Below are 15517 nucleotides of genomic sequence, written 5' to 3' on the forward strand. Positions count from 1 at the left end.
TTCTGTGAACCATCTGTGTGTGATTAATTCTGAATTAATTATTCTGAATGGTTAAAGCATGTCTTATAGAAGGGACTATACGTTACTTCTCAATCGATTAACAATAGGGATTCTCTTTAGTGAGATAATAACTGTCCCTCTAACATAACAAAGCTACATTGTTTTACACATAGTTAATTTTGAACTGGAACACTGGCAGCAAAAAGTCCCCATCCATTTGTCTTTGACTCTACTTGTAAAAACAAACATTTTGAGTTCTTCTCTCTCCCCCACGGCCTCTACTAAGGAGGGACTTTTCTACAATACCAGTAATAAAAGAAAGAGTTTACTTTTCATCAAAACAGACTCCTTTACCTCTCCTAGCACCTCCTCCCCCTCCCTCATTGATAACTCTCACAACCCTCCTCCTCTCCCTACTGCTGCTATAATGGCTTGGTTTCAGAGATGTCCACACACACACACACACACACACACACACACACACACACACACACTGCTGTGTTTTCACCTGGGTAAATGTCATGTTACCAATAGAGCTTTAGATTAGCACCCACTGAAAAACCAATACAAGCATTGATCATGGAATAGTATTGTTCTCAAAATGTCTAGTAACACTTTGTATCCCTGCTGTCTATATACACTGAGTGTACAAAACATTAAGAACACCTTCCTAATATCGAGTTTGCTCTCCGAACAGCCTCAATTTGTTTGGGCATGGACTCTACAAGGTGTCGAAAGCGTTCCACAGGGATGCTGACCCGTGTTGACTCCAATGCTTCCCATAGTTGTATCAAGTTGGCTGGATGTTCTTTGGATGGTGGACCTTTCTTGATACAAACAGGAAACTGTTGAGCACGAATAACCCAGCAGCGTTGTAGTTACTTGACACAAACCAGTACGCCTTGCATCTACTACCATACCCCATTCAAAGGCACTTAAATATTTTTTCTTGCTCATTCACCTTCTGAATGGCACACACACAATCCATGTATCAGATGTCTCAAGGCTTAAAGTCTCCTTCCCTTCATCTACACTGATTAAAGTGGATTTAACAAGTGACATCAATAAGGGACCATAGCTTTCAGTTGGATTCACTTGCTCAGTCTATGTCATGGAAAGAGCAAGTGTTCTTAATTTTGTGTACACTTAGTGTATAGCGTACCTATGGTTAGTTTTTGATCTATGGTATTGCTGGGGAATACGGGTTTGTGGTATAGTATCTCTCAGATGTACAGGCAGGCTGAACAGACTTACTCTACATAATATGTTCCATACTGTGGGTCCTCTATCTCCTCCCAGCCATACGGGAGCTCTGTGGATACAGGAAGAGACGCATTGTGTTCAAGTACTATCACACAAAACATGCAAATGTATAGCACTGGATAACAGGATAACAGGGCGTAGTGATGAGAAGAGCCCAGCAGACACCAGACACAATGATTTGGTTAACATTTTGCAGTTTTCGCAGACAGGCAGCCTGGCTCTTCACGCAAGAGAGAGCTTTGGAGCTGCTTTTCAGAGGCAGCACACCAACTAGCATTCTGCCTGCCTTTAAAAATCCATTAGAAACAGCGGACCAGAGCCCTGTGTATCCCCCATACCCCCCACTCTCTCCCTGCACTTAGCCCACGTCACAGCCACACACCCTGGGAATGGACAGGCAAACGAGTGGGCACTCATGGTACTCCTGGCACCCCTGGCATTCAAGTTAATCAGTCAAGCTGATTAACTCCTTGTTGAATAAAAACTCAACATATACAGTGCCTTCAGAAAGTATTCATACCCCTTGACTTATTCCACATTTTGTTGCATACAACCTGAATTCAAAATGAATCAAATATTTTTTTTTCTCACCCATCTCCACACAATACCCCACAATGACAAAGTGAAAACATGTTTTTAGAAATGTTTGCACATTTATTGATAATGAAATACAGAAATATCATATTTACATAAGTATTCACACTATTGAGTCAATACTTTGTAGAAGCACCATTGGCAGCGATTACAGCTGTGAGTCTTAATGCATAAATCTCTTAAGAGCTTTCCACACCTGGATTGTGCAACATTTGCCCATTATTCTTTAAAAAATTCTTCAAGCTCTGTCAAATTGGTTGTTGATCATTGCTAGACAACCATTTTCAGGTATTGGCATAGATTCTCAAATAGATTTAAGTCAAAACTTTAACTCGGCCACTGAGGAACATTCACTGTCTTCTTGGTAAGCAACCCAAGTGTAGATTTGGCCTTGTGTTTTAGGTTATTGTCCTGCTGAAAAGTTAATTAATCTCTCACTGTCTGGTGGAAAGCAGACTGAACCAGGTATTCTCTAAGATTTTGCCTGTACTTAGCTCCATTCTGTTTCTTTTTTTTGTCCTGAAAAACTCCCCAGTCCTTAACGATTACAAGCATACCCATAACATGATGCATCCACCACTATGCTTGAAAATGTGGAGAGTGGTATTCAGTAATGTGTTGTATTGGATTTGCCCAACACATAACATTTTGTATTCAGGACAAAAAGTGAATTGCTTTGCCACATTTTTTGCAGTATTATTTATTCAGTGCCTTGTTGCAAACATGATGCTTGATTTAGAATATTTTTATTCTGTACAGGCTTCCTTCTTGTCATTCAGTCAATTAGGTTAGTATTTTGGAGTAAGTACAATATAACTATTGTAGGTTAGTATTTTGGAGTAACTACAATATTGTTGATCCATCTTCAGTTCTCTGTAATGAACACGAGGGGAGACAGAGAGCTGGTTTCAAGCGCAGGGCGCAGCAGGTGTTTATTGCAAAGGACCACAGGAGGAAGTAGATGGCTGGGCCCAGGGGCAGGCAGATTGTCATACACAAGGGGTCCAAAAGGGCAACATACAGGCAGGGAAAAGGTTAGTAATGTAGTCCGGGAGATCAGACAATAGGTAGATAACAGGAAATCCAATAGGCCAGAGTACAGGCAGAGAATAGGCGTCATTAGTGAGGCGGGCAAAAACTATCACACATGAGCCAATCACGGGAAATCCAGCTCTCCGAAAGACATGTGTCCCAAAACAAACAATACCTCACAGTGATGGGGTGCAAAGAGCTGAACTAAATAGTGTGTGATAATGACATACAGGTGTGTGAACAGGTGATTAGAATTCAGGTAAATGGAATCTGGAGAGTGAGCTGCGTTAAGGGGATCTAGGTGTTTGAGAGGGTGAGCTGGAAAGTGGGCTGGAAAGTGAGCTGCGTTCAGAGGATCTACATGTTTTAGGGTGTGAGTTGGAAGCAGACGTTACACTCTCCGGCAACTGAGTTAGGAAGGACGCCTGTATCTTTGTAGTGACTGGGTGTATTGATACACCATCCAAAGTGTAATTAATAACTTCACCATGCTCAAAGGGATAGTCAATGTCTGCTTCTTTTTATTCATACCCATCTACCAATATGTGCCCTTCTTTGCGAGGCATTGAATGTACTCCTGTGCTTCTACACCTGCATTGCTTGCTGTTTGGGGTTTTAGGCTGAGTTTCTGTATAGCACTTTGAGATATCAGCTGATGTACAAAGGGCTATATAAATACATTTGATTTGATTGGAAAACCTCCCTGGTCTTTGTGGTTGAATCTGTGTTTGAAGTTCACTGCCGGACTGAGGGACCTTACAGATAATTGTCTGTGTGGGGTACAGATATGAGGTAGTCATTCAAAAATCATGTTAACCACTATTATTGCACACAGAATGAGTCCATGCAACTTATTATGTGACTTGTTAAGAAAATGTTTACTCCTTAACCTATTTAGGCTTGCCATAACAAAGGGGTGGAATATTTATTGACTCAATACATTTCAGCTTTTCATTTATTAATTAATTTGTTAACATTTCTAAAAACATAATTCCACTTTGACAGTATGGGTTATTGTGACACAAAATATAAATTGAATCAATTTCTATCTACCACAACATAATGTGGAAAAAGTCAAGGGGTGTGAATACTTTCTGAAGGCACTGTACATGTAGGCAGCCCACATGATCCTGAGCTGGGGGCATTTATTAAGGAAAGTATCATCATGTCAGAAGATGTTATACAATCCTGTCTGTATGGGAACGTAAAACTCATAGGCGTATATCTCCTGTTTCTGTAGTGAGGCAGCTTGATGTATAAGTACACCCCCTGGACAGGAAGCATGCCCTACCCCCAATCTATCTCCTTAATGCTGAGTGCCAGGTCTTTGGTATGACTCAGCCAGGTATCAAACTCCCACCCTTCCAATCTCAGGGTGGACACTCTAACCACAAGGCCACTGAGTTGGGAATGTAGTCATACAGTACATATTTATTAAGCTGTGTGTATAGTATGTGTATGTGGGAAATAATGCATAGTAGTCTGTAGGGCAGGGGCTGATGAGCATAGCCATGTGTAAAGCTCCATGTGTGTTCTGTAAGAACTTGATGTATGTATGGTCCATTTATATCCTACAGAGACAGAAGTTTCAGAGCGTAGCGCAGTGTCGCAATGTTGTTTTTCGTCACAAAAGGGGTGGCTTCTTGTAGTGCGCTCCGACATTCAATGTACTCCCGTGCCACATGCTAATTGTAAAGTCTTGTTCACATTACCCATAAGCACTCCGTTACGGTGTGCCAGAAGTCATGCATTTCAATGGTGACATCCACAACGGAGTGAAAACGCAAGCGTTAAAGGCTCCGTTGTGAGACGGACACCACACACTTTTTTCAAACTTTGAGGTCGACTTCAGTCCAGCCAGAGTCCGTTGAAGAACAGGACGTTTCCAAAACAGTGAAGTAGATGAGAATATGTGGTTTTCGGTGAAGGCTTTATGTGATAGTTAGCAACTTTTACCCATTCATATAAGTGAGTAGTATACAGTATATTTTAATAGTAATGTTAAATCATACACAATGGCTTTTAGGTGGAGGTCGCTAGCTACGATGGTATCTTAAACCTAGCCTAGCTTTTAGGTCTCTAGCTAGCTGCTCTACACTGCAAGCTAGCTTTACCCGCAATAAAGTTAGAGAATTAAGTTGAGGTTATTCAACAAAACATTTTATATATGCCTATATATACAATATATGTATCCTGTCCTGAATGAAAAGGTCATATTTTGCAATTTCCCCAAATATATGAGATCTCTGGCGAGAGACAGGCTCTCCATCTTGCGTTACAACCACTGGACTGGTCCATTCAGTAGCAGGGCAAGACTGTGAAGATGACGTACAGCGTAATGAAATATGACGCGAACAGGGCATAACGCGCCATATCATTCCTTTGAAGCTCGCTTGGTAATGAAGCTTGCTTGGTTCCTTGATCTGATCTATAGGCTCTACATCAAAATAGCCTATTTTGCATTGATAAGTAAATATAATTTCAGCAACTGTTCAAACAATAAACCAAACAACATTGTAGCTTTACTAGAATCCCCCCAAAGATATTTTGTTTCGAAAAAAATAACAATTTATTCCAGGCTATTGGTGAAAACAACAGCGAAAGATGTGCGACCAAAAACATGATGAGGTTCTATTTTTAGCTGATGGGAGTGAATACAGTCAAGCAGCATATCAAACTGGGATAACATTGTAGGTTAGGTTAAATAATATTTATCAGGGCATATTATTTAATTATAAATCTGATTATTTCACATGGAGAAGTGGGAAGCTGAAAGGCTAGCTAGCTTTTAGCTAAACAATAAACCAAACAACATTGTAGCCTTATTAGAAGAAAGAAAGACATGAGCTGGTGCACACCCAGAACATAGTGTGGGGGTGCTGACTAATGGCGAATAAACTATAAACAATCAAAATAAAGAAAGTAGCACTCTCCATGTATAATCTGCCAGCAATTTAATGGGTATTTACCAATGACTGTGCCTTCCTCAGGGTAATGTCATAAACACTTGAACCAGGTTATGTAGACATTAATGCAATTAGTGTAACCAATGACAGTGGTGAGGGGTGTGTCATAATGATTATGTCAATAAAAATGAATTAGTGAAACTGTTAACAAAATAGTATATGGCATATTAAATATATTATGCTATAGTTATCATATAGAAACATAATGGAATATTGTACATCATAGGCTACCCATCACTAGTACCCTGGGGCGGCAGGGTAGCCTAGTGGTTAGAGCGTTGGACTAGTAAACTGACAAGGTACAAATCTGTCGTTCTGCCCGTGAACAGGCAGAACTAGGCCGTCATTGAAAATAAGAATTTGTTCTTAACTGACTTGCCTGGTTAAATAAAGGTTTGTAATTTTATTTAGTCAGCCACCAATTGTGCAAGTTCTCCCACTGAAAAAGATGAGAGAGGACTGTAACTCATCATAGGTACACTTCAACTATGACAGACAAAATGAGAAAAAAAAATCACATTGGGAGAATGGTAACGAGTGGAGGACAGGGGAGCCTCTTAAAGACGAAGTTACAGGTCTGTGAGAGCCAGAAATCTTGCTTGTTTGTAGGTGACCAAATACTTATTTTCCACCATAATTTACAAATAAATTCATTAAAAATCCTACAATGTGATTTTCTGGATTTTTTTTCTCATTTTGTCTGTCATAGTTGAAGTGTACCTATGTTGAAAATTACAGGCCTCTCTCATCTTTTTAAGTGGGAGAACTTGCACAATTGGTGGCTGACTAAATACTTTTTTGCCCCACTGTATATTAGCGTCAACATACATTATTGTTTCATTCAATTTCACAATTTCGTATTTCATTTTTGCTACATGTAATATTGGTTCAACCTTAATATATAATGAACATCCTCAACAGGGGGAACATATTAGGTGTATGCTAACAAGCTGTAAAAATACTTTTTACATTTATAAGACTTGTTCATAAAGGAACATGTGTTCATAAGAAGGGCCTGAGATAAAAGTCAATATTCAGACCATTAGGGGTCAATGTTTTTAGATAGGATATCCAGTAAGCCTCTCTTTGTAGTAGTGGGATCTCAATGTTACCTCCTCTCCTTGGTAGAGCAACATGCTCAATGCCTGTGTATTTGAGAGAGGAGATGGGATAGTTCGCTTCAACAAAGTAAGCTGCTACTGGATAGTCAATGTTCTAATAAATCAAATCAAATGTTATTTGTCACATACACATGGTTAGCAGATGTTAATGCGAGTGTAGCGAAATGCTTGTGCTTCTAGTTCCGACAATGCAGGAATAACCAACGAGTAATCTAACCTAACAATTCCACAACTACTACCTTATACACACAAAGGGATAAAGAATATGTACATAAAGATATATGAATGAGTGATGGTACAGAACGGCATAGGCAAGATGCAGTAAATGGTATTGACTACAGTATATACATATGAGATGAGTAATGTAGGGTATGTAAACATGTAAAAGTGGCATAGTTTAAAGTGGCTAGTGATACATGTGTTACATAAAGATGGGAAGATGCAGTAGGTGGTATAGAGTACAGTATATACATATGAGATGAGTAATGTAGGGTAAGTAAACATTATATTAAGTGGCATTGTTTAAAGTGGCTAGTGATACATGTATTAGATAAAGATGGCAAGATGCAGTAGGTGGTATAGAGTACAGTATATACATTATTTGATGAGTAATGTAGGGTAAGTAAACATTATATTAAGTGGCATTGTTTAAAGTGGCTAGTGATACATTTTTTACATCAATTTCCATTATTAAAGTGGCTGGAGTTGAGTCAGTATGTTGGCAGCAGCCACTCAATGTTAATGGTGGTTGTTTAACAGTCTGATGGCCTTGAGATAGAAGCTGTTTTTCAGTCTCTCGGTCCCAGCTTTGATGCACCTACACTGACCTCGCCTTCTAGATGAAAGCGGGGTGAACAGGGAGTGGCTCGGGTGGTTGTTGTCCTTGATGATCTTTATGGCCTTCCTGTGACATCGGGTGGTGTAGGTGTCCTGGAGGGCAGGTAGTTTGCCCCCGGTGATGCGTTGTGCAGACCACACTACCCTCTGGAGATCCTTACGGTTGTGGGCGGAGCAGTTGCCGTACCAGGCGGTGATACAGCCCGACAGGATGCTCTCGATTGTGCATCTGTAAAGGTTTGTGAGTGCTTTTGGTGACAAGCCAAATTTCTTCAGCCTCCTGAGGTTGAAGAGGCGCTGCTGCGCCTTCTTCACAACGCTGTCTGTGTGGATGGACCAATTCAGTTTGTCCGTGATGTGTACGCCGAGGAACTTAAAACGTACTACCCTCTCGCCTACTGTCCAGGCAATGTGGATAGGTGGGTGCTCCCTCTGCTGTTTCCTGAAGTCCACGATCATCTCCTTTGTTTTGTTAACGTTGAGTGTGTATTACCTGATTGAGCTGCAGTGTTAATAGAATCCCCTCAAAAGTTATTTTGTTTCGAAGTGATAGCGTTATTCTAGGATATTTTGAAACATAAGAAAATATAGCCATGTGCATTAAAATTATGTTTAGCCCATAGACATTAAAAGCGCTGATGTCATCCAAGTGTTTCTATAAAAAAAAAAATTAATGACACATGAAGCCGAAAGAACTTGAATTTGAAGCACGCCATATTGTTGAATGGGGCTGAATGGCAACAAATATTGTTAAAGTGGCCCTAACTAGCAAAGGATCATAGTCGATGTTGTCGTTTTCATCCTGCCTGAGGGAGTCAACCTTAATGTCTATGGCATGAGCCTCATTGTAGCCTGCCGCCCTGTGATTGGTCTGTTTCAGCACGTGGTCCTATGTGACGACAAATGTAGTAGTCAGAATGGATCACTATTTCATTAAATATCATGATTTGTAGAAAACTTTAAAATAATTCATCATGGGGATTGAACTTGATCATAATAAACCAAATTTAGAGCCCAAAACAGTCTTTGGGGCAGTTAGCGATCGTCATTTACATAGGCTTTATAGGTCAAACCAGTGCTTTTGGCACCGCTAAGTCACTAATCAGTAACCGACCAGCAGAGCTTGTGACTTCATGCTCCAGACTGGACACTGGGGGCCTGGTTTAGCCAACTTGCTTGCAAAGGAAGACAACAAGAGAGACTCTTCTTTAGCTTTTACCACAAATGAGAAGACAAGAAAACCTCTGTTGCCCCATTGTGAATGTTGCTATTTGGGAGTCTGGACCGGCAAGGTATCATGTTACCAAAAGATCTATGCACATGAAGCTTGTAGAGGCCCAGAAGCCTTACCTCCATCCTCACACTTCTCTGGGGGCTTGGCCTTCTTGGCCAGGCGGGGGTCCAGCCAGGTGGTGGTCTTGCTGTTGTGACTGTTAAGGGCAGATAAGAGAAACATTCAAAAACCTGAGCCAGCTACTGACACTGGTATTTTCATGAGAGTAAAGGTAGACAGTCATGTACCCACCTACTCTATATTCTGTTATACTTTCTTTGAAAGCTACACAGGTCAATAACTGATTGACACATTTATACATCCTGCTATGCATTCAAATGAAGGAAAACTGAAACAGAGTATTCATTATGATATTGTGGCTGGAAGTAGATGCCGGCGACGTTCAGGCCCTACCTTACCAAGGCCCGATTGCTTCTGCCAAATTCAAGGCCCGGCCCTGTCCGAAACCAGAAATAACTTCCATCTTTAGTAAATTCATTAGCTGTTCTTCTCAGCCTATCATTTGGCACTCTGAGTATCCATAGCAACAGCTCTACTTGGGCTGCTCATTGAAATTTTTGAAACTTTTATTTAACTAGGCAAGTCAGTTAAGAACAAATTCTTAGTTTCAATGACGGCCTAGGAACAGTGGGTTAACAGATTTGTACTTTGTCAGCTCGGGGATTTGAACTTGCAACCTTTCGGTTACTAGTCCAACGCTCTAACCACTAGTGTCATGTATTGTCATGTTGTGTCTTTCTGTCCTTTCCTTTCACCCTGTCTCCCTCTGCTGGTCGTATTAGGTTACCTTTTCTCCCCCGCTTTCCCCCAGCTGTTCCTTGTCTCCTCTTGACTACCTCGTCACCCCTTCTCCCACCTGTTCCCCTTTTCCCTCTGATTAGTCCCCTATATCTCTCTCTGTTTTTGTTCCTGTCCTTGTCGGATTCTTGTTTGTTGTGTTTCATGCCTGAGCCAGACTATCGTCATGTTTGCTGTAACCTTGTCCTGTCCTGTCGGAATCTGCCGGTCTATCTGAGCCTACCTATGTTTGGTTATTAAAGAAGCTCTGTTTAAGTTAGTTCGCTTTTGGGTCCTCATTCACTCACCGTAACAGAAGAATCCGACCAAGAATGGACCCAGCGACTTCGGATCCTCTCCACTCAGCCGTCGAGATCCAGGGAGCGATGCTAGGCAGACACGAGCAGGAATTGTCTGCTGCTCGACATGCCGTTGAGACCCTGGCCACCCAAGTCTCCAACCTCACAGAATAGGTTCACCATCTCCGCCTCGATCCACCGGCCACTTCCAGGGCTTTCGAATCTCCGGAGCCCAGAATCAATAACCCGCCGTGTTACTCTGGGGAGCCCACTGAATGCCGCTCGTTCCTCACCCAGTGTGATATTGTGTTTTCTCTCCAGCCCAACACTTACTCCAGGAGCACTGCTCGTGTCGCCTACGTCATATCTCTCCTTATTGGACGGGCTCGTGAGTGGGGCACGGCAATCTGGGAGGCAAGGGCTGAGTGTACTAACCAGTATCAGGACTTTAAGGAGGAGATGATACGGGTTTTTGATCGATCTGTTTTTGGGGAGGAGGCTTCCAGGGCCCTGTCTTCCCTATGTCAAGGTAATCGATCCATAACAGACTACTCTATTGAGTTTCGCACTCTTGCTGCCTCCAGTGGCTGGAACGAGCCGGCTTTGCTCGCTCGTTTTCTGGAGGGTCTCCGCGCAGAGGTAAAGGATGAGATTCTCTCCCGGGAGGTCCCTTCCAGCGTGGATTCCCTGATTGAACTCGCTATTCGCATTGAGCGACGGGTTGATCTTCGTCACCGAGCTCGTGGAAAGGAGCTCGCGTTCTCCGTTGCCCCCCTCTCCGCATCACTACCATCTTCCTCTGCCGGCTCGGGAGCTGAGCCTATGCAGCTGGGAGGTATCCGCATCTCGACTAAGGAGAGGGAACGGAGAATCACCAACCGCCTCTGTCTCTATTGCGGTTCTGCTGGTCATTTTGTCACTTCATGTCCAGTAAAAGCCAGAGCTCATCAGTAAGCGGAGGGCTACTGGTGAGCGCTACTACTCCTGTCTCTCCTTCAAGATCCTGCACTACCTTGTCGGTCCATCTACGCTGGACCGGTTCGTCAGCTTCCTGCAGTGCCTTAATAGACTCTGGGGCGGAGGGCTGTTTTATGGACGAGACCTGGGCTCGGGAACATGACATTCCTCTCAGACAGTTAAGGGAGTCCACGGCCTTGTTCGCCCTGGATGGTAGTCCTCTCCCCAGGATTCAGCGTGAGACGCTACCTTTAACCCTCACTGTTTCTGGTAATCATAGCGAAACCATTTCTTTTTTGATTTTTCGTTCACCTTTTACACCTGTTGTTTTGGGCCATCCCTGGCTAGTTTGTCATAATCCTTCCATTAATTGGTCTAGTAATTCTATCCTCTCCTGGAACGTCTCTTGTCATGTGAAATGTTTAATGTCTGCTATCCCTCCTGTTTCCTCTGTCTCTTCTTCACAGGAGGAGCCTGGTGATTTGACAGGGGTGCCGGAGGAATATCACGATCTGCGCACGGTGTTCAGTCGGTCCAGGGCCACCTCTCTTCCTCCACACCGGTCGTATGATTGTAGTATTGATCTCCTTCCGGGAACCACTCCCCCCCGGGGTAGACTATACTCTCTGTCGGCTCCCGAACGTAAGGCTCTCGAGGATTATTTGTCTGTAGCTCTTGACGCCGGTACCATAGTCCCCTCCTCCTCTCCCGCCGGAGCGGGGTTTTTTTTTGTCAAGAAGAAGGACGGGTCTCTGCGCCCCTGCATAGATTATCGAGGGCTGAATGACATAACAGTTAAGAATCGTTATCCGCTTCCTCTTATGTCTTCAGCCTTCGAGATCCTGCAGGGAGCCAGGTTTTTCACTAAGTTGGACCTTCGTAACGCTTACCATCTCGTGCGCATCAGGGAGGGGGACGAGTGGAAGACGGCGTTTAACACTCCGTTAGGGCACTTTGAATACCGGGTTCTTCCTTTCGGCCTCGCTAACGCTCCAGCTGTCTTTCAGGCATTAGTCAATGATGTCCTGAGAGACATGCTGAACATCTTTGTTTTCGTTTACCTTGACGATATCCTGATTTTTTCACCGTCACTCCAGATTCATCTTCAGCACGTTCGACGTGTCCTCCAGCGCCTTTTAGAGAATTGTCTTTTTGTGAAGGCTGAGAAGTGCACTTTTCATGCCTCCTCCGTCACATTTCTCGGTTCTGTTATTTCCGCTGAAGGCATTAAGATGGATCCCGCTAAGGTCCAAGCTGTCATTGATTGGCCCGCCCCTAAGTCACGCGTCGAGCTGCAGCGCTTTCTCGGCTTCGCGAACTTCTATCGTCGTTTCATCCGTAATTTCGGTCAGGTGGCAGCTCCTCTCACAGCCCTTACTTCTGTCAAGACGTGCTTTAAGTGGTCCGTTTCCGCCCAGGGAGCTTTTGATCTCCTCAAGAATCGTTTTACATCCGCTCCTATCCTTGTTACACCTGACGTCTCTAGACAGTTCGTTGTCGAGGTTGACGCGTCAGAGGTGGGCGTGGGAGCCATTCTTTCTCAGCGCTCCCTCTCTGACGACAAGGTCCACCCATGCGCGTATTTTTCTCATCGCCTGTCGCCGTCGGAACGTAACTATGATGTGGGAAACCGCGAACTGCTCGCCATCCGGTTAGCCCTAGGCGAATGGCGACAGTGGTTGGAGGGGGCGACCGTTCCTTTTGTCGTTTGGACTGACCATAGGAACCTTGAGTACATCCGTTCTGCCAAACGACTTAATGCGCGTCAGGCGCGTTGGGCGCTGTTTTTCGCTCGTTTCGAGTTCGTGATTTCTTATCGTCCGGGCTCGAAGAACACCAAGCCTGATGCTTTATCTCGTCTCTTCAGTTCTTCAGTAGCCTCCACTGACCCCGAGGGGATTCTCCCTGAGGGGCGTGTTGTCGGGTTGACTGTCTGGGGAATTGAGAGGCAGGTAAAGCAAGCGCTCACTCACACTCCGTCGCCGCGCGCTTGTCCTAGGAACCTTCTTTTCGTTCCCGTTCCTACTCGTCTGGCCGTTCTTCAGTGGGCTCACTCTGCCAAGTTAGCCGGCCACCCTGGCGTTCGGGGTACGCTTGCTTCCATTCGCCAGCGTTTTTGGTGGCCCACCCGGGAGCATGACACGCGTCGTTTCGTGGCTGCTTGTTCGGTCTGCGCGCAGACTAAGTCCGGTAACTCCCCTCCTGCCGGCCGTCTCAGGCCGCTTCCCATTCCCTCTCGACCGTGGTCTCACATCGCCTTAGATTTTGTCACCGGACTGCCTTCGTCAGCGGGGAAGACTGTTATTCTTACGGTTGTCGATAGGTTCTCTAAGGCGGCTCATTTCATTCCCCTTGCTAAGCTTCCTTCTGCTAAAGAGACGGCACAAATCATCATCGAGAATGTTTTCAGAATTCATGGCCTTCCGTCAGACGTCGTTTCGGACAGAGGTCCGCAATTCACGTCTCAATTTTGGAGGGAGTTTTGCCGTTTGATTGGGGCTTCCGTCAGTCTCTCTTCCGGCTTTCACCCCCAGTCTAACGGTCAAGCAGAACGGGCCAATCAGACTATTGGTCGCATCTTACGCAGTCTTTCTTTTCGCAACCCTGCGTCTTGGTCAGAACAGCTCCCCTGGGCAGAATACGCCCACAACTCGCTTCCTTCGTCTGCGACCGGGCTATCTCCTTTTCAGAGTAGCCTCGGGTACCAGCCTCCGCTGTTCTCATCTCAGTTCGCCGAGTCCAGCGTCCCCTCCGCTCAGGCTTTTGTCCAACGTTGCGAGCGCACCTGGAAGAGGGTCAGGTCTGCACTTTGCCGTTATAGGACGCAGACTGTGAGGGCTGCTAATAAGCGTAGAACTAAGAGTCCTAGATATTGTCGCGGTCAGAGAGTTTGGCTCTCCACTCAGAACCTTCCCCTTAAGACGGCTTCTCGCAAGTTGACCCCGCGGTTCATTGGTCCGTTCCGTATTTCTCGGGTCATTAATCCTGTCGCAGTTCGACTTCTTCTTCCGCGATACCTTCGTCGCGTCCACCCGGTCTTCCATGTCTCCTGTATTAAGCCCGTTCTTCACGCCCCCGCTCGTCTCCCCCCCCCCCCCATCCTTGTCGAGGGCGCACCCATCTACAGGGTCCGCAGGATTTTGGACATGCGTCCTCGGGGCCGTGGTCACCAGTACCTCGTTGATTGGGAGGGGTACGGTCCTGAGGAGAGGAGTTGGGTTCCCTCTCGGGACGTGCTGGACCGTGCGCTGATCGAGGATTTCCTCCGTTGCCGCCAGGTTTCCTCCTCGAGTGCGCCAGGAGGCGCTCGGTGAGTGGGGGGGTACTGTCATGTATTGTCATGTTGTGTCTTTCTGTCCTTTCCTTTCACCCTGTCTCCCTCTGCTGGTCGTATTAGGTTACCTTTTCTCCCCCGCTTTCCCCCAGCTGTTCCTTGTCTCCTCTTGACTACCTCGTCACCCCTTCTCCCACCTGTTCCCCTTTTCCCTCTGATTAGTCCCCTATATCTCTCTCTGTTTTTGTTCCTGTCCTTGTCGGATTCTTGTTTGTTGTGTTTCATGCCTGAGCCAGACTATCGTCATGTTTGCTGTAACCTTGTCCTGTCCTGTCGGAATCTGCCGGTCTATCTGAGCCTACCTATGTTTGGTTATTAAAGAAGCTCTGTTTAAGTTAGTTCGCTTTTGGGTCCTCATTCACTCACCGTAACAACTAGGCCCTAATGACAAGACATGAGAGAGCTGTTAGCTACTTTTCGTCACTCTAAACTCCAAAACTCAAGGAACATTATTATTTTCTGTGAAATAATCTCTTGGTCTTATATTTGACGAGGTTGAAGCACTTCTGACACCATGTTATGATCTTAGTCAGATATGACTGCACTGCTCAGCAGAGCATTAGCAAACGGCTCAGCTTCAAAATGTTAGTGATCAATTTAGTGATACCCGAGCCCTACCAGTAGCTAGTTATTGATGGAAAAAACTGCCTTACCCGGCCCTAACACGTCGGGCTCGGGTCGGGTAACAGAGATCTAGCTGGAAGCCAAATCCGTTTACAAAGAACTCAAGGGCTTCTGAGAGCTATATTTACTAAATTGTTCCTAAAACACAGTATTGATTTGTCAGGAAGTTGTCTTGAAGAGAAACCATCAAATTCATTAGCTTTGACCTGAACCACTTTTGGAACAATCATGTAGGCTAGGGCTGTAAGTCAATATAAGTAGATTTGAAAGAGTCCCACACCAGTCCAGGCATTGGCTTGTTTACCTAACTAACCTAAATCCTCTGTCTGTTCGGCATGGCTTATGTAACACCTGTGCTATGTGCTTCACTAATCTAATCAACAATGTCATGATACTTTGCATGATGCTGATCAGATATA

The 15517-nt window shown here is 44.7% G+C and overlaps 1 protein-coding gene across 1 annotated transcript in view; it reads right to left on the minus strand.

Moving 5' to 3' along the window:
* LOC110494466 (membrane-associated guanylate kinase, WW and PDZ domain-containing protein 3) overlaps positions 1–15517 on the minus strand; it is a 202389-nt gene that overhangs the window by 16318 nt on the left and 170554 nt on the right. The window contains exons 6-7 of the mRNA XM_090205942.1: positions 9164–9243; positions 1255–1312 (exon numbers count right to left, since the gene is read on the minus strand). Of these exons, the coding sequence (XP_090062068.1) occupies positions 1255–1312; positions 9164–9243 (138 nt within the window). The remainder of the gene's footprint in view (positions 1–1254; positions 1313–9163; positions 9244–15517) is intronic.

This window comes from Oncorhynchus mykiss, chromosome 17, assembly GCF_057628025.1.
Source record: "Oncorhynchus mykiss isolate SJ-2025 chromosome 17, ASM5762802v1, whole genome shotgun sequence".
NCBI lineage: Eukaryota > Metazoa > Chordata > Actinopteri > Salmoniformes > Salmonidae > Oncorhynchus > Oncorhynchus mykiss.